The 27,002-nt window shown below is 42.8% G+C and overlaps 1 protein-coding gene across 16 annotated transcripts in view; it reads left to right on the forward strand.

Annotated features, from left to right (window-relative positions):
* FOXP1 (forkhead box P1) overlaps positions 1-27,002 on the forward strand; it is a 624,629-nt gene that overhangs the window by 579,678 nt on the left and 17,949 nt on the right. For 15 of the 16 annotated variants that reach the window (XM_018066793.1, XM_018066804.1, XM_018066796.1 and 12 more), the window contains 5 exons: positions 541-628; positions 12,873-12,956; positions 23,549-23,750; positions 23,855-23,934; positions 24,534-24,635. In XM_018066793.1, the coding sequence (XP_017922282.1) occupies positions 541-628; positions 12,873-12,956; positions 23,549-23,750; positions 23,855-23,934; positions 24,534-24,635 (556 nt within the window). The remainder of the gene's footprint in view (positions 1-540; positions 629-12,872; positions 12,957-23,548; positions 23,751-23,854; positions 23,935-24,533; positions 24,636-27,002) is intronic. The other variant, XM_018066805.1, reaches the window with a different exon arrangement.

Consider the following 27,002-nt stretch of genomic DNA (forward strand, 5'->3'; position numbering starts at 1 on the left):
CATCCTTCCCGCCTGCCCCCCTCCATTGGTATATGATTTGCATGTGTAGGTTCATGTTGCAGATTTCATACGTTCAAAGTTGCTTTCCACCCCTTGCTGTCTCTGACATTCATGTTTATGCATTTCAATATAAGAATGTGTCATCAGTGATGTGAAATCAGTTTTCTTGTGAACAAATGCTCATATTCAGACCCATATAAATTAGACTGTTTTGAAATACCTCGTGGGCCCTGTCTCAGATGTCTACCCATTGAGGTGGTCTTGAATGGCAGCCTCGACTTAACTTCGTAAATTTCGTTTTTTATGGTAAATGGTTATCTCCAGCAGCCCCACACAGCTTCTCTCTGGAAGCCTTTTATTTGGTGCTAACCGTGTGCTCAGCGATACATAACGACAGTTTGCAGTGGTGGGGACGGAAGAGGGCAGCCCCTCTGCAGGACTGTAAACTAGACCTAGTAGATGCGTGAACATCCTGGTAACTTAAATTTTCCTTTTTTTGTTTCTCCATTTCACTTAATGATTTTCTATGTATTGTTGCAGACATCTCAACAGTGAGCATGCGCTGGACGATAGAAGTACAGCCCAATGTAGAGTTCAAATGCAGGTTGTACAGCAGTTAGAGCTACAGGTAAAAACCACATTTATTTTTGATATTACCTCAGTATTCCTCCACTTCCAAATTTCTGTAGTGTTCTGTAATGAGTTCCTGTGTACTCATTATTGAATGGAAGGTTCAAAATCTGATGTTGTCCTTTCTTTTCTTTGATCTTCTTTTATGTTATTGTATTTTATTTATTTTCCTCTTTGGGAAGGTTCAGCTTCAGTTCATTCTTGGACACTGCTGCTCAGACATCTCACAGTTCTGTGCATCTCTGTGTATGCCGCCAAGCCTCAGCCACTGCTTTTTAGCTTTTCCATCTCTCTCTCACTTGACCTCCCTTCTCTCTTTTCCTTTTCAAGTTTACTGATTATCTGCTGTTGGTCTGAGCCCCCACTGTTGCTAATATTATTAACCCGAAGTTAGGAAGACAAGCTGGGGAGAGAGGTGGGGAGTGAATGAATGGAGAGCGAGCGAGAGAGAACATGAGTGTGGGCAACACGGGGCAAGCCAGTGCACATGCAAGCCTGTTTTCCAAAGTTAAAATAGACGGTATATGTGGATTTATGCATCATTTTTCATTGTCCCCCTTTGCTCTCCATCACTGAGAACAACTGAGAGTTCACTATACATTTTAAATATGTACACACACCCACACATACATACGTATATTTAGGTACATACGATATATATTATGTGCATACCATTTAGAGAGAGGGAGAGGATCATGTGTTTGGAAATCCACTGGGCCATGTAGAACATATGACTACAGAAAATTAACTTGTGCAGATTTTTCTGTGGATCACATTTGGTTTGGGTGCATTTTAAATGTGAGTTCTATTTCCTGATGTAACTTGTTGATGAAGCACCATGTTTTAGCAGTCATTCCCTCCTTGGTATAATTAATAGAAAATCAGTTTCTGAAAGTAAAAATTGGGTCAGAAATGGATATTATTAAAATGTAGAATTGCACAAGGCTGACCCTACAAACCCCATTTATGCAGCCGAGTTCCAAAATGCTTTTGAGTGCTTGATGACTCACTGTGGCTTCTTCCTCTGGCTGGTTTAGTGTAGGCAAGAGGTTAGCCGACTCGGGGAAATTAAAACAATGTTGTACATTATATTGTTACCAGCCATTGAAAAGCCTATTTTGTATGCAAGACAGCAATGCCGAGATATATGAAGAGCCCTGGGCTAAGTACAGTAGATAATTACATCTGGAATTTTACTGAGTTAAGTCATTTATAGCTTCAAATAGTTGCAGAGAAAAATCAGCCAAAACACACTTAAACTTTTTGTTGTGACTTTCCAGGATAGAAAGGATTTTTTTTTTTAATTAGTTATGATGGATCACTTATTATTATTATTTTTTTTAGTCAGAATGTGTCGAAAGTTATTTTAAGTATTTTTGCATTCAGACTATAGATATGAACTTACTAGGACAGTGGGGTATTTATCCAGGCAAAGGGCACGTTGTAAACCGCCCCCCCCAAATTCTTATATAAGTCTTTGGAAACATATTTACATTCAGCATGGCTTACTGAGAAGGAAAGGAGGAGTGTGTTTATCTCACTCCCAGAGTTCACCTGTGATTAAAGCATGCGAAGCCCCTGCAGGACTGGGTTGAATAGGACCAGCTCTGTGGCCGCTGCTTCCTGAACTTACATGTTTCAGTGGTGGTGGTGTTTTTATAAAGTGGTCCAGGTTCTTGCATTTATGTATTTAATTGATGAAATTCTTAATGATCAGCTAGAATAAATTGTTGAACAGAGCTGTCATGGTTCGCCTAAGTTGGCATTCCAGACCGCAGATTTTGAGTGCAAGGCCATGATTAACTAACCTTTTATTCATTATCCCTCATTATCCAAAAGCAGCAGTTGGGAGAAGGAAAGGAGTTAGACGATCAGTAAGTCAGACGGTTATCTCCTGGCACTGTTGATGTTTTGTTTTGGTGAACGTGGCGTGGCAGTGGTACAGACCTATATGATGGTTCTTAGATTGTTTGTGGATTTCATTTATTCATAGATGTCCCTTCATCCTCCAGTCTCGCCTCAAACCCAAGGCAGGTTTTTCAGCTTTTAATAAGAATCAGAGATGCTCATCTTTCTGGAAGTTACTGTGTGGTAGTTACCTGTGATATTCCTTATGATATTTTTTGAACAACTTTGCTTTAATGGAAGATGGCAGGGCTGGTTCGGAAGAGTTCCAAGCTTCTGAGGATTGCTAGAAGAATGAGAACTGCAGCCCCTGGGCCGCATCTGATGAGCTAAGACAGGTTTTTGCATTTTGAATAGTTGGGGTGAGGGAGGTAAGAAGCACAAGAAGAATGAACTATATAAAATTCAGATTTCAGCATCCGTGTGTAAGGTTGCATTGGAACATGGCCATGCCCTTTGAGTTACGCATTATGTGTGGCTGCTTTTGCTCTACAACAGAAAAGTTGAGTAATTGCAACAGAATCCCTATGGCCTAAAAGCTGAAAATCCCTAAAGCTGAAAATGTTTACTATCTGGCTGGTCCTTGCAGAAAAAGTTTCCTAAGCAGTCCTTAGTCTAGAGAATCAAAAAAACAATTGGCATCACATTCTTAGCAACTTGTTCTCAGAGGTTCCCAGCTTCCTAAGGACCAGCTCACCCCTTTTTCTTCATTCTTCTTCACCTTGGTGTGTAAAACCCGTGTCACCATATTGGTCAGGTTCCCCAGAGGGCAGCTTCACATGCCAGTCCTTGCTGCTGTTGGTGGTCATGGAGAGCTAGCTGAGGGGTATTCATCCATCCATCCATTCATCTACTTACGCATTTAGCAGACATCACCCTGAGCCTATACCATGGAAGAGCCTTGTTGGAGCCACCAAGGGGTAAAAGAATGTGTGAGACAGATGGGACTGTCCCCCTGGTTCCTACATTCTAGAGAAAAAGGATAGATTGTAAGTAAGTCTCCAGTGGCACTGTTCATTCACTGGGAAGTGCTTGCTCTCAGTAATGCATTTTTTAAAACTCCAGAAACATGCTCAGAAGACTTCAGTGCAAGATTAGGGCCATACCCAAACAGTGATTATTTAATCTAATGAAATACACAAGAAAATGTCAGCAATTTTTAGTACTGAAGGAACCCATGCCCAACGCCCTTATCAACGAGTAGTCAGACAACATTTGGATTGCAGAGTTTGGTGCAGAGGACAGTTAGACTCACAGCCACTCATTTGAGGTTTCCTGTTTCTCTGATATTTGTATTTCCTTGTTTGTGCTACCCCGTTTGCCATTTCATGCACCACGTCTGGAAATGTACTTTGTAATTGGCTAATGGCGTTGTGCCCGTAGAGTCTGAGGTACTGGGGAAGCGACGTCTGTGCAGCAGCAGGAGCATGTAAGGTGGTGCTCTGTGTCTCAGCAACCTTTCCGTCTTGCTTCCCATTGACATTGGCCCCCCCCACACACACCCCCTCTGCTCAGCATGATGTATCTGGTCTTGTAGAGGGGGTCCTCTGCACATGACTGACCCAAAAGGGCTACTTCTGTTTCCCCTAAAGCATTTCCTGGTCCAGGAAATACCTGAATTTCCAAGTTATCTCAAAGTCTATTACACAATTACCGTGTATTAACTTGAATTTGAAAACTGTTTGCACCTCTGAGCACGACAGGAAAGAGCAATCAAGACCTGAGCGTATTCCCAAAGGGCAGTCACTCAGAGGAGGAGGAGACAGCCCCCCACTGCCCAGATTCTCTCAGCAAAGCAGTACTGAGGCCTCTGGCGTTTACTCTGGGGGCAAGGTCACACGTGCGCCCCCATTGTAAAAACAAACCCAGTAAGCTCAAATTGGATCTTAGAGTAGAGATTACGAGGTTCATTATGTCTACCCTGGAGAATCACTGTGAAAGGATTGCACTGGAGAATTGGGGAGGGCAGCGTCAGCCCCAGATGTGACCAAAACCAGGGAAACCCCTGGAGTGCTGTCCCACGTAGCTTGCCAGACCCCAAATCTAAACCCCAGAAACCTCAACTCTGACCCCAAGCAGGAGGTCCTGGTGTTTCTTACCTGTAGTGAAACCTCCATAAAAGAATTCGATTCAGTTTTTTTAAAAGATCACCCTTGCTCGCCTCGGGATAGAGGCGGGACTGGTTTCCCTTCCTGGTGTTATCTGCATTTGAGCCAAATGGAGGAGCCTTTAAGATTCTCATGGCAGAGTTCAAGCCACCAGGCGGAGATCGGGATGTTGGGTTGCTGCTGCTTTATGGAGTCTAATTTAGACCTATCTATGCAGCACTGTGGGTGAGAGGCATCTGTCTTGCGTGTGTTTTTGTTGGAAGATATCAAAATATATAATGCACATTCTCTTAGCAGTGGACTATTTACATAGAATTTGTTGACAGTGAAATGATGGTTAATTCAGTTCTTATGTTACACCCTGTTACTGGTTTCACTGAAGGAAGAGGGTGTCGAAAAGACATCTTAGTGGGCATTCAAAGCCTTTTTGAATATTTCTGAGTTCATTTCATTATTACAAAGGCAGTTGTAATTTTTTGACATTTATCAATGGACTGGATGGGGATTAACCCCAGCTGTTACCAGGAAGCCGAGAAATTACGTGAGGTCCTACCCTGGACACTTAGGCGCCTAGCATGAAGACAGATGGACACCATAGGAATCATTTGGATCGAGGACAGGGAATGTCCTTTTTGAGGTCAGGGGATGTATTTTAAGATTGCATCTGTTAGATGTTCTCTGTGGACAGATTTTTCTGGACAATAGGCAGTCATGGAAATGAGTTAGGACTGGAAGATGAAAAATCCCCACAATCAGTATGTGTGGCCTTCTGTGGGTCGTGAAATGTCCAGCTCCCTGCCCCACAGGGCAAGGGCGCCACAGGTGGGAACATGGTGAGCGTCTGGTTGCCCACCCCCAGCACCACGGCCAGGGCTGTACAGAAGCACCCAAAGGCTGCTTCTGAGAGTTGAGCACCTCCTGTCCCCTGGATTTAAATCCGTACTCATCTCATTATCTGGGTTCATTCGCCTGGGAGGGAGATGCTCGTGAGCTCTCTCAGTCGTTCAGTTGCTGATGTGATCACACACAAGATATCTCAGTGGCTGGGTCAGAATTCCATTTGGGGAAAAGGGAAGGGCATCCGATTTAACAGACAACAGGAGAAAAAGAAGCCTGCAGATGGACTTAATGTGTCTTAGAAAGCTGAGACGTTCATGGTATCAATACAATTTTCTGGACATATCTGTTCAATTTAGTTCTGCTTTGTGACCATGTAACCTTGCTTAGTCATTAGCTCATCCTCTTTGGTGTATAAAGATGGGCTTGGAAAGAAAGAAAAAAGAAGCCTTGAAGGTTTGGCCTGTTCATCATGTCCAGAGTTCCACATGTGTCAGGGGTAGGGCCAAGGACAGGTTTCCTGCAACCCCTCAGCCGCAAGGCCCTTTAAAGTGAATATTGAAAGCAACCAAGGAGCATAGGAGCCACCCAGCTGATGGGGAAGATCTGCTTGGCCCTGGCAGGGGTGGGGGTGGAGGGATGTGAACCTGTTATCCACGACTCAGTTTGATTCCATTCAGTCACTGTTTATCAGGCACCTAGTGTATTCCAAGCTCTGGATATAGATAAGTGAGGCAGTTTCTTCCTTCCTACAATGTGGAGAGGGTAAGACTACTAGGTCTGTAACTGCCCTCAAGGCAGAGTTTGAGGTGGGGGAAGTCACTGTGGAGGGGTCAGTAGAAGAGCCTGGCAAGGACATTCCAGGTCGCAGGAGCCACTTGAGGGATGTGCCCAGGTTGTGGGGTGAGGGAGATTGAGAGTGGAGGGATATTGGGTTCTTTTTAAAATTAATCTGTTCAACAGGCTGTGATGGTGACCAGCCGCTGCAGTTTGCTTTCCTGGGACATGGGGGTTCCCGAGACTTGGGATCTTCTGTTTCAGAACGGGGAAAGTCCTGAGCAAACTGGGATGAGTTGGTTACCCTCATGATCTGTTTTAATCCATTGGCTGTAGAAAATATCTAGTATGCCCATGTTCTGCTTGTTGCATTAAGGAGCTCAAAACCGTTTGAAAGAATGTTTATCAAGCCCCTACTCTATAGTCAAGACACTGTCCTAAGTGAATTTACCCTCAGGTTCATTGAATCCCCGCAACCCCCAATTCAAAACCCTGTTTCTTTCACCCCAGGGGTCATGTTTTAAAGGGAGGGTCTAACATTTGGAAGTCAGTATGTGTCTCACACTTAATGAGCATGTTTAACATAATATTTCTTCTTGCTGTTTGAGAAGGTGTTTCTAAGTGGATGGTGATCGTCCTCTGAGAGTCAGAATAGTGCCCCCTGGCCCCCCAGAGATGAGGAAACTGAGGTGTAGAAGATCTAACTAACTTGTTCAAAGGTGATGGGCAGGCCGCCACCTTTGGAATCTGTCTTCCTTTCTTGCTCAGTGCTGTTGGATGGCTTTGTACCTGGGGTCATCAGGGCTTTGTTAGACAGGAGAACATTTTCCTCTACCCTTTTAAGTTTTTCTGCTTGGTCTAAGAATTCAGTTGACAGGAGAGAGAGTAAGAGGAGAAAATCAAGCAAAAGTTTAGCAAGATGGTATACATGGGAGAGACCCAGGAAAAGTGAGTCATCTATCAGAATGGTCCAAACCCTCGCAGTGAATACCATCTTCAGCTGAAGACAAAAGAGGGTATTGGGAGTAGGGCTTTGGAACTTCAAAGGCAAGAAAGGCAGTTCACAGAGGGATGGAAAAGTCAGTAAATAAATGTTGTGTGGCCACAGGGAGACAGTGGGGTGCAGAGTGGACTCTGATCTCAGGGCCCTGCAGAGTTCCCCACCCCCCACCTCCTGGCCTGTACTCTGTGCAGATCCGCTAGTGCTGGCTCTGTTCTGACAGGCCCTTGCAATTCTTTTAGGGAAAGGAAGGTCAGAGATTCTGAGTCTTTGGGGCCATGATTCTTTTAAGCTCAAAATAATAATCTGCATGCCAAAGAGACATTTTGAAGTCGCAAGTTTTAACTGCGTTCCACCCCGCCAGGTTCTCTGCACACACCCAGGCCTTGCAGATCAAGGGTTTGGAAACACGGCCGGTGGGGCCGCACTCTCCTCTGCCTTAAGGAGCTTTCTCCTGAGAAGTTCGTGGTAGGCGGGGCCTGGGCTGGGGCTCGGTGATGCTGGGCCCACGCGGAAGGTTTCCAAATCCATCCACCCCAGGAACTGTGAGCTCTAAGAAAATGTCAGCGGGAAGGGGAGTGCACGAGCTGCAGCCGCGGAGGGAGACAGGCAGCGTCACACACACAGACGCGTCACCGTGGGGACTCATGTGATCCCTCCGCCATCAGCAGGGCAGTTTGTGATCACACCGACTTCCGGGACATCGGCCAGTGTGTTACCTGTCTCCGATGGCCTTTGGGCCTTTCTAACCCCCTTCGAAGCGGTACTTAGGACCGCGCCTCACAACTGGGCCTCCCCAGCCTCCTGACTCTGAACAAGCTCAAAGGGTGGTGGGAACAGAGAGATTAACAGCATCAGAGCTTCATGGCGCCACTGCTCTGACAGGGGCCGAGGAAAAGGAGGGAGGGTCTCTGCGTGTCTCCCTTCCTCGTCCCCCCTTGGAAAACCAAGATGATTCTTTTTCATAATTTAAAATCCTGCTTTACTCTGGGAGCATTAGAATTCCTAGACTATGACAGAGTATCCGAGTGCGTCTGCTTGAAATGTCAAGAGAGTCTTTAATAATAACACGTGAGGAATGTTAAGATGGTGACAGAATACAATAAAAGTTGGGAAATTCTTCAATTGGGGTGAAATGAGCCGTAGGTTGCCTGCCCGCTGAGAGCCCGAGTTGGCCTTCAAGGCCGAGTTGTGAAGGTCTGTGAATGACCACCTCTGGATAGAGTGGCTGGGAGATAGCTATTTGGTAAATACTGTTTGGTAGAAGAATTTAATTTCTCCTCCTTCCAGTTGCTGCCCTCACCCCAACCCCACCCCACCCCCCCCTTTTTTTTTTTTTTTTTACTTATTTCCTCTGTTTGATAGTATGCCCTTGAGAGACCAGGTAACAAGATCCATTCTGCCGCCATCAGTTTGTTGGGACTGTCAGTGTGTACCCAGCGCCTGAGGGTATGGAGCCCGCTCCCGCTAAGGCACACTCAGTTCATAGAAGAGAGTGGTGCCTCCCCAACGCACCTCGTTAAACATGGACCCTGGGTGTCCTTATTAGAAGCATTTACTCCTGCGTCCCTCCCCTGGAGAACTGGACAAGATTAGATCAGATCCTAGTCGCTGAAACTGGGTACCTCAGTCGGCTAATCCAGGCTTGCTTCTTTATAACCTGTGTGTGGCTAACAGTGTGCACCTGTGTGTGCGCACACATACACACACCCCAGGCTCTGCCTGCGTAGGTCAGGGTAGGAGACGGGAGGGAGGCAAAGATCTGAGTTCTCAGGTGGTGTCCCAGGCGATGCCAGGGATCACCCATTTGGGAAAGTCACACCAAACATTGTGTCTCCTGGGTTCTAGTCTTACTGTTCTCCCTTCCTAGCTCCACGGCCTCAGGTTAAGTTCTCCCCATGAACCTCAGTTTCCCCCCAACTATGAAACAAGGCATGAGAGCCAGAGGCCTTGGAGTAGCCTCAACAGCCTGTGAAATGGACTGAGTGGCCTGGCCCCTTCCTCTCTCCATCCTCTGTAATTCTAGTGTTTTTTCTGTCTCCTAAATCCTTCGCTTTTTTCAGAAGAATTCTTTTCTCATGAGTGAGAACCACCAAATTGGGCTTTAAATGATTAGTCCTCCTGAGAGTGTAGAATATGATTGTGTTCAATGAACTTGAGCCCACGTTGCCTTTTCTCTGCTAAAAGAATGAGTGTAATCTTCTTAGCTTTTACCTTTGAAGATGGTGCATGGGGCCCCCTGGCCTTCAGCAGTTATGGAGTGATACCCCTGTTACAGTCTTGGCCAGCATTGGCAGTCTGAAGGCTGACTTGAGGCCATGGGGAATAGAAGAGGGGGTGACCCGTATTAGTCAAGGGGAGAAAAAAACACTTTTTTAGGACAAGAGACAGATAAAAGTGAGAACCAAGGGAATAAATCCATGAGAAATGAGCATCATCTCTCCTAGCTTCCTGTTCCCTTCTTTAAAATGTCAAAATTCTCTCCCCAGTTAGCCCAGCTGCAAACTCCATGGAACCTGTTATGTTGATCCAGGTTTCCAAACATCTACTTAGTCAGTAGAAGTCTAGATAGACTAGACTGATTTAACTTTCCTTTAAAAAAAAAAAATTTTTTTTTTTTTGCGCATTCGTGAAGTGCTAGGCTCTGTGCTAAGCTTGTTATGTGCAAGAATTTATTTAATCCTCAAAACAACCCTTCAAAGTTCAGAGATTATTATTCCATATTTAGAAGGAGAAGTGAAAAGCTTGAAAAGGTTACATAATGTGCTCAGCGTCTCAGAGCCAGGACTCAAATCCTTCGAAGTCTGTTAGCCCACGTCTTCTTTAACCCATTTTTGACTCTAGTCATTCTGCAGGGTTGGTGCACCAGGTTACTAATTTAAACAGACACTGCACATGCGGCTCCCCTTACTGTGTGGCCTCTTGTCATTCCTTTTAGGCTAGGTACTCCTCCTGTACCCACCAGGAAAGCTCTGAGAGTAATTCTCTTTTCATACTACAACATAAAAGGATGTATAAATCTGTCAGCCAGATTTTTAGGTGACCTTTGGACTGAATTTTCCATCCTTTTCTTTGACTGTCATGGGAGTCAGTTGATAAGGAAATGCTAGACTATATTTGCTAATATTAAATGTTTGTATTCCCATGTTATAACAAAGAAGGGATGCTGTGAAAATTGATGGGGGTGGTGAGCTCATGGAATGATGGCATTAAAAAACAGCAAAGAATCTGCAAGCTGTTTGAAGGACCAGTGAGGATTGTAAATGCAAGACAGCTACCGTAGAGAGAGGAGCCGATTTCACTCGGGATGAATTTGTAGCCATTTTTTGCATAAAAATAAAAAGTGAATTTGGCGAGATTTTTTTTTCTTTCAGTTGTCAAAAGTTTGTGTTAGAACTGTTATCAATGATAAAAATCCAAAATCCTTCCCAAGACTATATATGACATGCTAGTTTGTGCTAATAAACACAAACAAAAACGGATTTTTGCCTCTTTCTGTAACCTTGCCTGCCTTCTATAGTAAAGCAGAGTTAGGATAGTAGACTTGAGGTTGAGGCAAAATGAGGAACCTGGATAATTCTCAAAACGAATGATGAATCTAAGTGATATTCTTAGGAAGAAATAAGATTCCCTCCAGCAGTAAAGTACCAAGGTTGTGGAGGTGACTGGGTGTACAGATTCTCCACGTGTGTTTGCCATGTGGTGGTACCACCTTTGACCAGTAAAAGGTCAGTCTGGTAGACATTTGGATGGAACATAGAGGGTAATGGTTTCTTTTGATGCTGGGAATTTGGACCTCCTTCTTCTTGGTCTTTGTAATTGTTCCATCAACAATGTTTACCCCTAAATTAAGTCACGATTAATATTCATCCGACTCTTCAGTAAATATTGCCTCCCACCCTTAAATTTGTAGCATTTAGCACCACAGACGACTACTTGTTTTTAAAAAGAACAGAGATGCCTCCATTCCTCTGTCCCACGGTAATTTTAAAAGAAACCATTTTTCTTAATCTAAAAATGTTTTAGTTGTAACATTGAAGAACTTTAGAACACTGACATGAAAAGCAAATAACTGTAGAAAAATGCCATTGCTAACATTTTAATTGTTCTAACCGAGCCACTTTGGAAAACTGAATTCCTTTAGCATTATGTGTTCTGAGCATCTTTTAGTTTGGCTGTTCAATAACTGACTAAAGAACAGAGGATGAATAACATAAAGTGGCTCCTAATATGGTATCATTTTCATTTCCTGTTTGTTGAAAGATAAATGCTAACACTGTAAGGCTTCCCCACCCCCACCCCCACTTCTTAATTTATTCCTCCCCGAACCACACCACAAGGGAATAAAAAGGGAAAAAAAAAAATCAAATGTGATATGGCTTGAGACTGAGTCATCGAGTTAGGATAAGTTGAAAGCTTTTTCCTTCTTGTTTTTCCACTTTTTCCCTTTTCTCTGCCTTCCCCCAGTTCTTGAAACATCCTCCTCCCTTAAAATGCACTTTGATTTTAAAAAGTGAGTCTTACTTGATTTGAGGGTGGGGGGGAAATAATTTTAGACTTACCAAAAATTAATTGATATTTTAAAGATTTACTGTTAATTATGTGACATGGAAGGACTGAGTCCCTTCCCAATTCTAAGGCATTATTTTGGACAAATAGTCTGTAAACGTCCTGAACTCAGATTTTTTCCCACCCCATTCCTCTCCTTCTTCTCCTTCCCCTCCTCCCTCCCTCTCCCCATCTCATATTAATCTCTTCCACAGCTTTTCCCTTAACTAAACCAGTATCTTTGGGGGGTACATTTCCTCCCTCTTCTAGAGTCATATTATGTCCCCTATGCTCAAAGTGTCTTGAACTGTTGAAGATACCCTTGTGTAGGAGACAGTCTAGAGCCAGCATAAGAAAGCAGCCTGTAACAAGCAGCATCTGAGTCCCTACTCTGTACATCCAGTTAGGAACTCATGTACCTTCAGAAGAGAATGTTTTCTAGAATGAGGAGACTTGAATTTTTGTCGCAATGTGACTAGCACATAGTAGGTACTCAGATACTGAGTCAGTGAATGAATAAACGTTCTGTACATTCATTTGGAAACGGGGACTTGTCCCCCCTTGTAGCTGTCTGCCTGTCCTGTTAAAATTGCTTGCCTGGACTGTCTGCATCTCTGTCTACTTGTGAAGAAAGATGGAGTTAATTTTGCATAAGTGTATCTGTGTGTCTAGGAGTTTCTCCACAACCACAACAGATGAATTTACGAGTTTTCAGTTCCCTAGCTCATTTTCCTTTGGCTTCCTCATGAATCAGGTTGGTTAATAGGCGTGATTCACGGTTTTGTCTTGTAGCTGTCTGTGTTACATGGGACTCCTTGGTGCCAGTAGGTCTAGGACTTCCCAGTTAAAGGCTCATGCATCTTGTGTTGAGAAATCACACACCGACACCTCCAGTTACTCGGAGTTTGGCAGTGGTCATATAGATTTCAAAACGATTAAGCAGTGATGCAAATTTTGTTGTATGCCAGGGGGCCATAGTGTAATTTGGAATATGTATCATTTGGGATATTTAAAGAGTAATGCATCTGTAGTCAAAGAAATAACAGAGCATTTTTTCTCTCTACCAGCTTGCGAAAGACAAAGAGCGCCTGCAAGCCATGATGACCCACCTGCATGTGAAGTCTACAGAACCTAAAACTGCCCCTCAACCCGTAAGTACTACGTGACATCCGGGGGTACCTGACACTATTTCTTCTCTGCTTCCCTTCCGCAAGGGAGGAGGATCCCTAGTCTGGCAGCTCTAAATATTGAAAGACTAAAGTTCCATCTGGAACTTAAGTTACCTTTTATGAACAGTGCAGTGTGCTGGGCATTTAGGGAGATACGTACGGGATGATTCAGGCACAGTCCTCAGCCACGAGACCCCACAATCAGCTCTTCTTTGGGACAGATGAGTGATGCTACGCCAATATACTGAAACATTCTATGACAGCTCTTTGGAAGGAAAAAACAAAAACAGAACAAAAAGCAACCTTTCTGATTTCTCATTGGTGGAAACACAGAGAGAGGACTGCCAGACCAGGAAGGCAGAAGAAAAAAGTGTATGTTGGCATGGTTTAGCCAAGAGACAGTGGGTATGAGAAAAGGGTTGAGGGATGGTCCAGTCCAGTCTGAGAGTAAAGAAGGAGGAAATGTTGCAAGAGTCAGAGGCTATAATTACTGGAGAACATCTAATGGTTACTAGAGAGTTGGAAGTGAAAATGACTCTTTCAAAGTGAGATTGAACATGGTACCCTGAAATTACATTTCACTTTTAGGAATCTCTTACTACTTGCCTTATTTCCCCTTCCTTTGACCTTGAAAAGTGTCATGCAAGCACAGACAATATCAAAATGGAAGGATGCTATCTGGACCCCAGATCTTGTCTTGGGCCTCATTCCCTGTTTTACCTTGATGGTTTTCAGTTATGTTTCTTGTATACTTATACAGTTCTCAAAATCTAATTGCTTCAACTAATTTTTCACAATGGAGAGAGTGCTTTGCTTCTTGATTTTTAAGATTTGTAAAATTTAAGGGTACACTGCTTTTATTTGATTTTGCTTGGAGTCACTGTGTGAAAATTAATTGAGCGTTGACAATCTATAGTTAGTACCAGCAATTTTAATCAATATGCAATGATGCAGCGTAATGGCAAAGTATTGGTTTATCTGTTTTGACTGGTTTTTTTCTATAAATAAAGCAAACATACACCCATATATGTATGATTTATGGTGATAGAAATAAAACGGAGTCAGACTATTAACCCAGCAAATATGGTAGCCTGCCAAGATGCAGTTGGCAGACAAAATTAATGTCTGAAACAGAACACATTACTGAGATATAGGACATAAAATCATTAAACACTTTGCACATCCATTTTTACTAGGAAAGAGCCCTTGGTTTCCATGTATTTTGCAGTAAATGGCTGTAGGACCAAATGTGTAGGCCACCCAAAAGAAAGAATAAGGCCTTTTGGTATTGTGGAGTCATTAGTCAACCGTGCTCTAGGTGCTATTCCTATCAACCCCTTCATTTAATGAGGCTCCTAGGAATAATGTGAACCCCGCTGAAACAAATTGGTAAGATCCTTGCATGATCCCACTGAGTTCTTCAGTGGTTTGAGCTGGTGGCAAGGGGAGCTGATCATCTTGGAACTCTCTGGACATCTTCAGATGGTTTCCATTCATTAGGGAAATAGTTTTCTCCAGGATAAAGGGTTTGTGTCTCTAAACCCAGCGACAAGGGAGAGAATGAGATGACTTACTCCGTGAATTAAAAACAGAATGTGAGGTTAGATATTAAATATGAGGATTAGAATAATATGTGGACTCAGCACTCTAGGAGTGGACTCGTTTAGGATCATGAGGCTTCTTGGTGAGAGGAGGGGGGATGAAAGCAGGAAAGGAATTGAGACACCCTACGGGGCACTCCACGAGCCATCATGGGGCTGGGTGCAGGCCTGGAGCGCCATATATATAAGCTTCCAGAGGCCACAAAAGGACCCTTGGGATTCTCCATGAGGACCCATGTTAAGCAGCCAGTGAACAGGGAAGAGCTGTCCTGGCGGAAACGTACAGGGCAGGAAGGTTTGTCTTCATTAGTATTTTTAAAAAATGTTTTACATGCTAGAAAATTATAACTTGGAAGGGGACCTCCTACTAAATTTATTTTTAACTGCTCTATTGAAAATTCTTTACCACTAGTCAACATTATCTCTTAGTAGCTCAGCACAGTATTTCTTTATTAAAAGAAATAGGCACGAATATTTTTGACTGAAAAATTAATAGCTTTTGAATTCATACACAGCAGGTTTTCTTTTGCAAAGAAGTCCAATATCGCTGCACAGCACTTCTATAACCATTTATTTGGAGTCCAAGTCAAACCTTTGACAGCTAGAGCAGTGCTACAAGCCAATATAAAGAACTCCAAGATGTAAACCAACAATAGGCCGCCTGTGTGAGGTTTGCCATTGTCAAATACATAGATTGTTTGGATTAGTTTATGTAAATGTACTGTTGTATTACCCTTTGGAAGAAAAAAAAAGATCACATTTGTGTATGAAAAGTGGTTCCTTTCACAGGCAGCATTATAAATCCCTTATCCTTTAACTTACATGTAAGAAGTAAAAATTGGTGCCTGACAAGCAGATATTGTGTGACACTCTGTTGCCAGAGAGAACCTGCCTTCTTTTCATTTATTTGAAAATAGAAAATTTTATTATAGATACCATCTTATAAATCAGGAATTATTAAAATATGTATAGGTGAGGCATTGGGAAATTAATTATAAAAGGTAGCCATGTAGTGTTTTGCACGCACTTTTTACTTCCTTGCTGTAAAAAGGGGAGGGGGCATAGAGCAAACCCTCAGTTCTTTCACCTTTAGGGATATAGAGTTATCTGATCAGTTCTAAGGTGTAAAAGACTCCCCTTTGCCGGTAATTAATTTATTCCTCCCGAAATAATAGAACGCACAGTGTATGTTCAAACGCGCATCCTCCTAGACTCTGATTTGAAAGAAGCAGTTCCTGGGATTCAGATCCAACCCTTGCTGGGGACGCTCATGTTAGAGTCTTGCCAGGAAGTTTGTTAAGTTTTTTTCTTTTTTCCATTTCTGTTTAAAAGGAACTTGGTGTTTATTTTAAAATCCTTAGTCACTAAGTGATAGAATGCTTTGCTGTAAACGTTGCTTTTCACTAAATGCCATTTGGGTGGTAAGTGTCATTTGCTGTGTCCAGTCACCCAGCCAGTTCCCATTTCCCTGCATCAAAGAAACTGCCAAAACCTTCTTGGATTGTTCTGACATCAGCCCCTAGACGTGCTTGCTGGATCCTGTTGTGGAACTCATGTTCCCATTTGGCTTGTCAGAGGATATTCTCATCTGGGGAGAGTACCAAGATTTTAGACGTGAGTCTGACCTCGACCCCTCACCCTGGGCAGCATCTAGGTGAGCTGAACAGGGGTTCACAGGCGTCCTGTTCCACAGGTGCCTCCTGCAGCATCTCTCCCTGCTTGCTTGAACGTCTTTTAAAAGGACAAAAACCTCTTCTTTTGTAATCATACCCAGGACTCAAATTGCAGCGCACAGTGTTTTTGTAAAGAGAATTTCTGAATTTAAAATCAAAGTAATTGCATCAGTGAATATTTATGGAACATGCGACTGGGAAACATAGGGTAGGAAAATAGGGCAGACCCGTCCCTGCCACCGAGTGTGTCTTGTGGGAGACCTGCGCTCCACGGGAGTGTGTGGACCACCGTCCCTGGCGGTGGGAGTGAGGAAGCCCCATGGCACCAGTGCCATCTGAGATGCGACGTAAAAGAGGAATGGGAGGAAGGAGAAGGAAATGAGCTTTCATGCTTCCTGCCGAGGGGTTAAGATAGGTGCGGGTGTTTGAGGAAGGGAACCAGGAGAAGAAAGTCTGTGATGAAGATCAGAGTGGAGGAAGGCAAAGAATAGCCGATGTCAGCCAAAAGCAGCTTTTGATTTCTAATGTTATTTATAAGCTTTCAGTGTTAGTAAGGCTGGGCCGTGTTTACCAGAGCAGCTGCAGATTCTAGCACGGGAGTTACACAGTGTAAAGCTGGGCCTGTCATATGGCCAGAATGGCCACGAGTGTTGTAGGCTGGCGTTTCCAAAGATTCATCTCTCTTCCATGTTCGGAGAAGCACAAGTGAAAAACCAAGGGATCGTAAACTGTCCTAATGAGAGTGATATTCTTTTGTTCCACACTCAGTACCAGTAATGTTCTCGAGGTAAACACCACAGTGGGTTGCTTGAGGGCGAATGTCTCCATGCTTACTCCATGGAGAATTTCCTGACATGTTTCTTTGGAGGAAGGCCGCACTCAGAGGATAAAACAATAACCACCACTACCGCCGAGAAGCATGTCTGTATTAATACTTGATTAAGTTGTTAAGGAGTTTTGAAAAAGATTTTTTCACTATCATAATGTCAGGAAGATACTGTAAATCATATTTTATAATCTCGAGAACATGAGAGGTAGGTTTAGCTTTAGGGTATTCCTACCCTCCAGAGAACAGCTCCCAACCCTGGTGAAACCACATTCCTTCAGGTTTGGTGGGCAAGTAACTACAGTGTAGGTAGAATCTCCTTTCTGAAAATGTTATAAAACAGAGGAACTTGGCTATTCGAAGCGAAAGGCAGTATTAGATTTTCCTTTGTACACATTCTCTTTTCCTCCAACCATAGCAATTAGGACTGTTTGGAAGTAGTTCTTAGCTACTATAAAAACTGTGTGTGTCCCCCACCAGCCCCCCAAAAGCAGGGGGGCTCCTTTAACTCTTAATGAAATGGATGATCCTGTGGGCTGTTGGCTGCAGCCTGGCTGTTGAGTTGGAGAAGTAATTTGAGGCCATCATAAAAAGAGATTTGCAAAAACAAGCAATGTTTATATACGGTTTCTCGTGAAGCCCCCCGTGCTGAGGTTCGGTGTCAGTGGCGATCGCCTTCTCAGTCGCTGTCCTGCACGGGGCCAGATCTCAGGCAGTGGTGAGACTAGGCAGAGTTGTGCTCAAGGTCACCCCCTGCCCAGCAACACCCACCTACCCCACCCCGCGGTCTGGGAACGTCCCTCCGGTCCTCCATCCTCAGAAAGGCCATCTCTGAACACAACAGATTCGTGTCTAGAATTCACCTGCTCGGCAGGTCAGTCAAACCAGCAACAGAAAAACGAGTGGGCACAAGAGTCCCTACTGAGCGCCGGGTCCCTCAGAGTCTGGGTTTCAGGTTTGCCTTTTGTTCTCAGAATCTGTTCTGAAACAAGGCAGGAGCACAAACAAAAACACACAGGAATTCTGATGGGAATCCTTACGACAAGTCTGTTTCTGTCCTGGGTTTACATCAGCAGTGCGTTGATTTTTTAAAAAATGGGAGTGACTCACCGTCTTTTAAAGAGAGAGCAGAGGTTACTGTTTAAAAACGAAAAGATAAAAACCTTTGTTTCACAGGGGGGCTCAGCAGAGTATTGAGTGTTGGGCAGCTGATGTGGTCCCAGTTGTTTGGATGGGTAAGATTTCTAGGAGAGTCCCCCTGGAACTGTCCTGGAAGAAAAACCAAGAGTTGAGAGTGGACAGAAATTAAAAAATAAAATAAAACCCTATGGCAATCTGAAGTGACATAAGAATTCAGCTTTTGGCTGGCGTTTCAGAGATTATCTTTGCCGAAATCATCACATGATGGAAACTCGCCATGTAGAAAATATCAGAGTTACTAACTTTTCTAAACATAGCAACTTCTTTTTAAATAGAAAATGAACACAATCTGAAAAATAGGAAAAGAAACCCTCCCAGTCCCATCCCTTCCTGCTCTAGGCCCCAAGAAAAAATTCTCTCTTCCAACCTGAGCTACAGTCAGAACGGAGCACTTGTGCGTTCATTTTTAATTGATGAATGTTTTAAGCTCTAGTAGTTTACAATTCAGATGAATCTTTCAAGATTACAGCACATCTCTCACTGTTCCCAGTTTGCTCTTCTAAGTCTGTAATTAATTTGGGGGTGGTGGTGGAGGAGTCCACTTTTTTTCAGAGAGACCTTAATTAAAAGAGCAAGTTTGGTTTGAACACAGAACCTGTCTTGAAACGTTCCCCCAGCTCCATCTTCTCACCCCCTAGTGACCTTTCTCCCAGAGATGGTTTCTCCTCGAGACCAGCATGTGATCATGCAGCCTGAGTTTAAAAGTTAAGAAACTTCGATCACACTTGACAAGGTTGACATTTCATTAACTTGTTGGTTCAGCCTTCAAATGATTTCATGAGGCGAAGCCCCCTCTATTTGGAGTTTACAGCTTTTTGTTCTTCCTTCCCTCACAGGCTACAGTCGTGTTTAATTTGGAATCAGGGTTCCTTTGGCAAATTAGCAATTAGAACAATTTTGTGGGAATATGTATATGTGTCATTAGTTTCCCTGCAAATTAATAGCAAGGGCAGAGGTCAGGCAAAAATTTTCCACTTGACTGCAGTTCCTCTATGGAGACTTGGCACTTGGTTCTGGAACGGCCACAGCTGCTCTCAGCCACCCTCTTCCTCTCCGAACTGTCTTTTAATTAGTTTACCTCATAGCCATCATTACAAATATGACTGCCTCCCCTCCTCGAAATAAAATCACTGTTTCTACAAAATATTCCCGTGACATCTTGCACTAGTGTGCATTGATGGTGGGTCAGTTGAATGCAGCATTTAATCATTAGATCACCTCCATCCGCGTCTCCTAATGAGAGTCCTTACAATATATTTTTATCTGGTAATTAGCCGAGATTGGCTGCTTCCTCTGTGGCTTATTAGAGACAGCCCAGCGGTGGGTGTGAATCACGGTGTCATTTGTCAAGCCTGGTAAAAATCCCCTCTCTGCTCTCTCCTGGCTTGGTGTTGATTTCCCCTGGTTACCTGTGTTTCACAGTCTCCAGAAAATTCAGCTGCCTCTCTGTCGTCAGGGATTGTGCTAACCGGGAGGGATTTTCTGTTTTACTGTTGCTTTTGGGGTAGAAACGGTCCAAGTCTTAAGACCTTTGCCAGAGCTGCAAGAATGACATTCTTTTCACGTTTTATGACTTCGTACCCATATTGTGGGGCTTGTCTATTCTTGTAGGTGAGCTCCCAAAAGATGGGCCTGCACTTGCTGTATGTTCCCGTGAGTTTGGGCTTTTGGCAGTGAACTAGAACCCAGTGGACTTGATCTTCCTCACAGAACTGGAAAGGACCATGCATATTTCTTGAGGACATTGTATTTATATTATCATTTTCATTACCTTTTAAAGAGCACTGTGGTGTTTAGGGTAGTGTTCTTCAGCCAAGAAGCCAAAAGCAGAGTGGGTTCTCGGAATTGCTTTATGATTGTTATGCCTGTCTTCCTTTCATCAGGGTCTGCATTTGACGGTAAGCCCTCCAAGGGCAGCAGTCGTCTGCTCTGTCCCTGTTCTGGTCATTGCAGTTTCCAGTGCCGTCGTCTGCTTGGAAATATTTATTGAATGTCATTTATAAGCAGGAATAAAAGCTAATCCCCAGGTCCTTTCCAAAAATGAGCATGTTGAAAAAGGAACCTGGTTCATGTTTATCTTTCCCATTATCTGGGCAGAAGGAGAATATTATACAAAGGGCCTAGAATCACAAGTGTGTATTTGATTTTGAGTCCAGATTGTGAATATGGGCAAGTTATTTAATCTCTGATGAGCCCCTGTCTGCTTCTCTGTAAAATATGAGCGTAACATCTCAAGTATTCGTGATGGTATGAGGATTTCAGTGAAACCAGGCAGTGGCAAGGGCACCCATGACTTTGTGTTTACAAATGGCACCCATGACTTTCCTGGGCATTCGGATACTCTTAGGCCTAACAGCATCTGGTTTTTACAAGTTGTGTATTCATGAGCATTAGACTGGTTGCTTGGGCTGCTGGATGTTTAGATACACTGTTCCTCTGCTTGGTCAGTGAGTAGGGCCCAAGGTGAAGAGGTGGTCGCCCCAGCCTTCCCCCGGGACCCCCAGAACAGTTCTATCCTATGAGTGCTCCACAAGACTTTTAGCACTTGGGCTGCAAATGTGTGTCCAGAAGTTGCCAGCATTGATGAAAAAGAGCTCCCAGCGTCTGCCCAGCTTGCCGGGGGATCCCTAAGGATGGTGCCATCTCCATAGCTTGCTCTTATCAGGTATAGGGGAGCCTGGGGTAGGAATTGGGTGGAGCTGGGAGGGGTGTGTCTGATGTTGGCTGAGCCAGCATTTCAAGGGAGGAATAAAAAGGAAAACCCAACCCAAAGCCTCACCCAGCATTCAGTTTCCAGCACCATGTTTATCTTTTTCTGTCAGTATTTCCTCAACAGTATTTTATTTTTCTCATTACTAGGGCATGAGAAAGGTTGAGTCTTCCTAACAAATTGGAACTCTGTTTTTATCTGTTCTTTGATTAGATCTCAGAGGAATCTAATTTTTAACAGTTTCTACAAATAATGCTTTGGAGTTAGGACTCTAACAGTGGTGAAACAGACTTAATTTGTTAAGTGATTCAAAATTTGGTTTCAGGCAGATATTAATACCGTTAGTGAACCCAGGTCTAGCTGCTCACCACTCAAAGGCCAGTAAATTGGCCAGGTGGGTGGAAAGGAAAGTTTGCTTTATTTTGGATGTCAGCAACGGGGAGTGAGGGGAGGCGCTTGTCCAAAGGCCAACTCCCTCCACTGATAATCAGGGGGCAAGAGCTTTTATAGACAGACGGAGGGGGCTACATGCAGAAACAGCGCAGTCAGCTCTGACGGTCATCTTGAAGTTGGTCATCGGTGGTCTGCCCAGCGTCATCTTGATTGTCTTCAGTAGTTAATCTTGATTCCCAGGGTCAGTCAGTTCCCATTTCCTTGAGGCCGCTTCTTGGGATTGTGGCAGCTTCTGTCGTGGCTACATTCTGCTCATCATGTAGCCTTCTCCTGCCTGGTGGGGATTTCAGTATCTGCAAACAGCTTGCAGGACATGGCTCAGAATATTATCTATAGCCCTTGAGGGACTAAAGGTCTGGGCCTGTGCTTAGTGGCTACAGTGTTACGATCTGGTCTCCTCTGTTTTCCTTTGTTTCTTCTGTGTGTTCTCACTTCTCCGATGAAGTTTATTCCTTGGCTAAGGCTTTTCCACAGACAGGCAAGGACATGGTGGGTGGGAGTGAGGACCACAGGCTCCTGCTCCACTTTGATACCAAGTAATCCTGCTCTGCTAAACTTTTTTGGATTGGAGGTAGCTGCAGGTTTCTGAGAGAGCACGTCTGAGTAAACTGCAAGAACTGTGTCGAAAACAACCAAGTTCTTCAGTGGAGCCAGATACAGTGTTTCAGTAGCAAGCAGATTTTTGGAAGGTTGGGGGAGGAAGGTTGGAGGCTTATATTTCCAGTATTATTAATAGAAACACTTCAAGGCAAAGGCAAAACAGGTAATAGGAAGGAAGGCCCAGAACAGGACTCGTTCATCTTCCCCCATGCTACTGCAAATAACTAGTAGGTATTTCTTTACTTGAAGCACTGGATTACTACATTTTGTTACTACACATTTGAAACTAGAGGGAAAAAAAATGAGATTTTATTTTTTATAGTTCCAGATCTCTCCTATGCCATGTTTGTTTTAAATGAATGGATTCCAATCCTGCATTGGATAAGAGTTTAATGAAGATGACACATAAAGCTTTCAAAGAGGACTCTCTGCCAACTGATGGAGCTAAATGAATGTCTAGTGGGTTGGTTCTACTCTTTTAATAGGTCATGGGCCAGGCCCTTCTGCAGCACTTCTCATCCCTGAAGTGTCATCCTGGAGTTGAGTGAGCCTGTCCCAGTGTGGTGTAGCCACTGGCAGCATGTGGCTGTTTAAATAAAATTGTGACTTTTTTTGAGAGTGAGGAAAAATAGTTTCTCTGTTGTACTAGCCCAATTCAGAAAGGTCTGTCACAGAGCTCAGGTCGATACCATTGTATCATCTCAACTGGTGTTTCCTGAAACATCAGTGTTGGTGGGGCTACAAGGACTCTATCTCCCTCTTCGAGGTTTATGAGGCATAGTAGGCTATAAAAGAGGGGTGTGAAGTTGTGATTAAAGAAACATCATGACCCAGAATTTCTCACACTCACCAGGCTAAGTAACCCCTTTTGTGTCTGTAAATACTTAGTTAAATGTCTTTGGAAAAAAACTGTTTCAGCAATAGGAAAGGAGAACATTGCAAGAGATATTTAATAACCTATATGTGGAAAGAATCTGAAAAAGGATATGTGTGTGGATCTGAAACGCTTAGCTGCTACTGCTGCTAAGTCACTTCAGTTGTGTCCAACTCTGTGTGATCCCATAGACAGCAGCCCACCAGGCTCCCCCGTCCCTGGGATTCTCCAGGCAAGAACACTGGAGTGGGCTGCCATTTCCTTCTCCAATGCATGAAAGCGAAAAGTGAAAGGGAAGTCACTCAGTCGTGTCTGACCCTCAGCGACCCCATGGACTGCAGCCTACCAGGCTCCTCCATCCATGGGATTTTCCAGGCAGGAGTACTGGAGTGGGGTGCCATTGCCTTCTCCAAATCACTTAGCTGTGTACCTATAAATCAACTACAATGAAAAGAATCATAGGAAAGGATGCTAGAAATTTTAATAAACAGCTTTTACATGGGAAGTCCCCTCCTGTTTCAGCTGGTGATAAACATCTACTTAGAGGCTTAACTCTGGCCAGGCCTCCCCGTGTCTTTCCCGCTGGATCTCGGTGCGTTCTCGGTGGCTCTTCTAAGCATTCTTCCTTTCCTCACAGCTGAATCTGGTATCCAGTGTCACCCTCTCCAAGTCTGCGTCAGAGGCTTCTCCACAGAGCTTACCTCATACTCCTACGACCCCCACCGCCCCCATCACTCCCGTCACCCAAGGCCCCTCCGTCATCACCACCACCAGCATGCACACGGTGGGCCCCATCCGCAGGCGGTACTCAGACAAATACAACGTGCCCATCTCTTCAGGTAGATCCTCTATTTTTGCCTCACGTAGAGTTGTAATCAACAGTGCTTGTCGACCAGCCTGTTTGTAAAAAGTGATAATTAATAGGACAATGATTCTTATTTAGCAGATATTGCGCAGAACCAAGAATTTTATAAGAACGCAGAAGTTAGACCACCATTTACATATGCATCTTTAATTAGGCAGGTAAGTAAACAATGCAGTTTGTGAAATTGCATCAGAAGGTATATGTGTACAGGGATATATTGATGAAGTAGATTTAAAACCGTTTAGTATGCAAGCATGCTAAAACCTTTTCTATAAGGTTTTTTAAAACTGCAATATATAATATAATTGCTTTTGATTAAGTATTACAATACGATGTGATTATTAGGAAATTCATTTCACACAACAGTGAAAATGAGCCTGTTTAAAGATGGCAAGTCAATTATCACAAACTACAGTAATCTCTGATCCCTAGAATTAATCTGAGCTCTAAATAATTACTGAGCTTTAATCAGCTAGTGAAATGTTTTGCATTTCTCTTTGATTCAGCTTTATGAATGACTAATAAATTAATATTTCTGTACGGAAACAGAAGTAAAAACTCAAAACAATTGGATAATTCCATTTTGAATTTTGCTATTGAACTGGTAAATAGAACCATTCATCTTAGATCATTTCGTGAAACCTTTCTCAGGCTTTAGCTCGGCATCACAATTGTTTTCTGTTTTCCAAAAATTGTATAATGACAGTTGTGCTGATTTAGTCATAAATTATCTTTTTCTGTTACTTTCACTTCACAGGCCATTCTCGAATCTCCAGAAAAGCAGCTAACACTAAATGAAATCTATAACTGGTTCACACGAATGTTTGCTTACTTCCGACGTAATGCTGCCACGTGGAAGGTAAGCTTTGTTGCAGGTCTGTTTAGTCTTGGATCTTGCCATTTACAGGGGAGAATTTGTTGTTGGTAACGTCTTGTAAGTTACAGTAATACTGTTTTGATACATTCAGAGAGTCTAATTTGTAGGAATATTGGATTGAGAAAATAATTACTGTGGCATTAAAAATGCTAGGATGGAAGACTGCCTTACTTTTGCATCAGATGGACCAAATTTGTCTGTCTCTCTCTGGTTGGAATGTGAAGGAAGTTGTCTTGTGTACACAAACCTCATGCCTTGAGGTCTTTAGCTAGCATCAGTATTTATTTCTGCAGAGACTGCATAGATAACTTTTTTCGTTAGCCATTAGTAACGTGGAAAAATGATCAGGTAAATGTGAGATTAATGGAGAAGGCTGTATACTCCAAACACTAGCACAGTATATGGAAGTTACTGCAGGAGAACCCTATGTATATGTATGTGTATATATATATATTGTTTTTTTTTTTAAGTGAAGAGACTCAGATATTCATTTAACTGTGGGGAAGGAAAGTAATTATGAAATATATGAGTTGACTGATACCATTTGCTCTAGACAAGTCATCCATAGTTCCAAGTGGGATGCCCCCAGCAAGACTTGTGACCACACAACAGTCCTCAATCCAAGTTTCACAGTTAGTGTATAGATTCTGTTAGCATTGATTGCATTGTATTAGATTAAGCTCTCAGCAATTTTTGGATTTCCTCACTATAATTTCTGTTTTAATAATATTTTTGCTATAGAAAAAGGGGCAGGTACTATTGGAGATTAATTATTGCATAGTTAATATTTAGAATTGTTATAATCCCCCAATTCTAAGACATTTAGAAATATTTAAAATGCAAATATTTTACATGGTTTTATTATAAAGATGATAGGGGTTTGTTATAGGGTGCAAATAAAACATGCTTTGCTTGACCTAGAAGTTTTCCTTGCTACTTATTAACTTTATATGGGAGGAAATCAAACATGGAAAATACATTTCCTCTACTACATTTGTCATAAATTAGCATTTTTAAAACAAAATGAATATAACCATAGAATTAATTCTTCACACTTAGAGAGTTATGAATAATGACCCAATGTACCTTTTTTCTATTAAGACACATGGACGCTAAAGGAATTTGGTTCAAAATATTCCTTTCTCTTCCTCAGCCTGCCCTAAGGAAGAGAAGATACAAAATAATCTTCAGCTATGAATGCTTTTCAGAATTTAGGAAGTATAAACATGAAGCAGATATTTTCTTCTAATTACCTTTTATAAATAGCAAATAATCAGATTTTAAAATAGTTACCAGTGTCGAATGTGATATTTAGGCTCAAATCTTCAGATTTAACTTTTTCATTTCTGTAAAGTGGCAGAAAAAGTGCCATTCATATAAACAGTCCTAGGTGAAGTATTTAATGATTCATAAATACATACACTTTTCTCTCCATGTCCTATTTGTGCTGCAATCTTACACAAAAGATAAAATGCCAGGTAAAATGATGACCGGGAAGAGCTCACTCACCTTTTCGGGGAAATTCTGTATTTCCAGTTGCTTGTGCTTGGATGTACAATCTTCAAAAGCAGAAACTTAAGTTTTGACCTTACATCTTAATTTGCATGGCTGTACAATATAGACCGTTCTAGAGCAGTCCTGTTCTTCAGACACAGCTTTTCCAGTTTGTACATCTTGATACTTACTGTAAAACAGTAGATAGGATGAAATACTGCTTTCTGTTCCCAGTTAGGCGTCCTCTGGGTACATGTACTCTGGATTTTTTTTTTTTTTTTTTTTTAGTAAGAAACTTGGGTTTATTTCAAGCACTTCAGTGTTGTTTTAGGAGATAAAGAATGCTAAGGGTCTACTGTTATCTCTGCCTTTGTGCAACATAAAAAAGAAAATGCTTTTTAAAGACTCATTTATATGTGGAGAAATTTGTCCTACCAAGTATAATGCCAAACATTTTCCAGAGATTGTTGTTTGGTAGAAACCTATCAAACCTGTTTGAATCAGGGGTATCCTTTCATAGTCACTTGGAGGTCTTGAACCCACCCCAATTATGCTGGTATTGCTCACAAATTCCTTGAGTATTTATCCTGTGGCTTCTTCCTGTGAGCAGTTCATCATGCCATGTGATAAAATTTATCTCATTACCTTCTAAATCAGACCAGAAAAATCACCCTTCTTGAGCATGACTCCTCACAAAGTCACCAGTGGTGATTATCCAAGAATGGAAACACCTCTCAAAGAACAGATCCATCTCTGCCCCTGGAAAGGATCAGGGAGAGAGGAAATGGTGAAGGGAAGGAATACACAATGTTTGAGCAATAGCAGTGTTGCTGAAATAAAGTGAAGGACTTAGGA

The sequence above is a fragment of the Capra hircus genome, chromosome 22 (genome assembly GCF_001704415.2).
Source record: "Capra hircus breed San Clemente chromosome 22, ASM170441v1, whole genome shotgun sequence".
NCBI classification, from domain to species: domain Eukaryota; kingdom Metazoa; phylum Chordata; class Mammalia; order Artiodactyla; family Bovidae; genus Capra; species Capra hircus.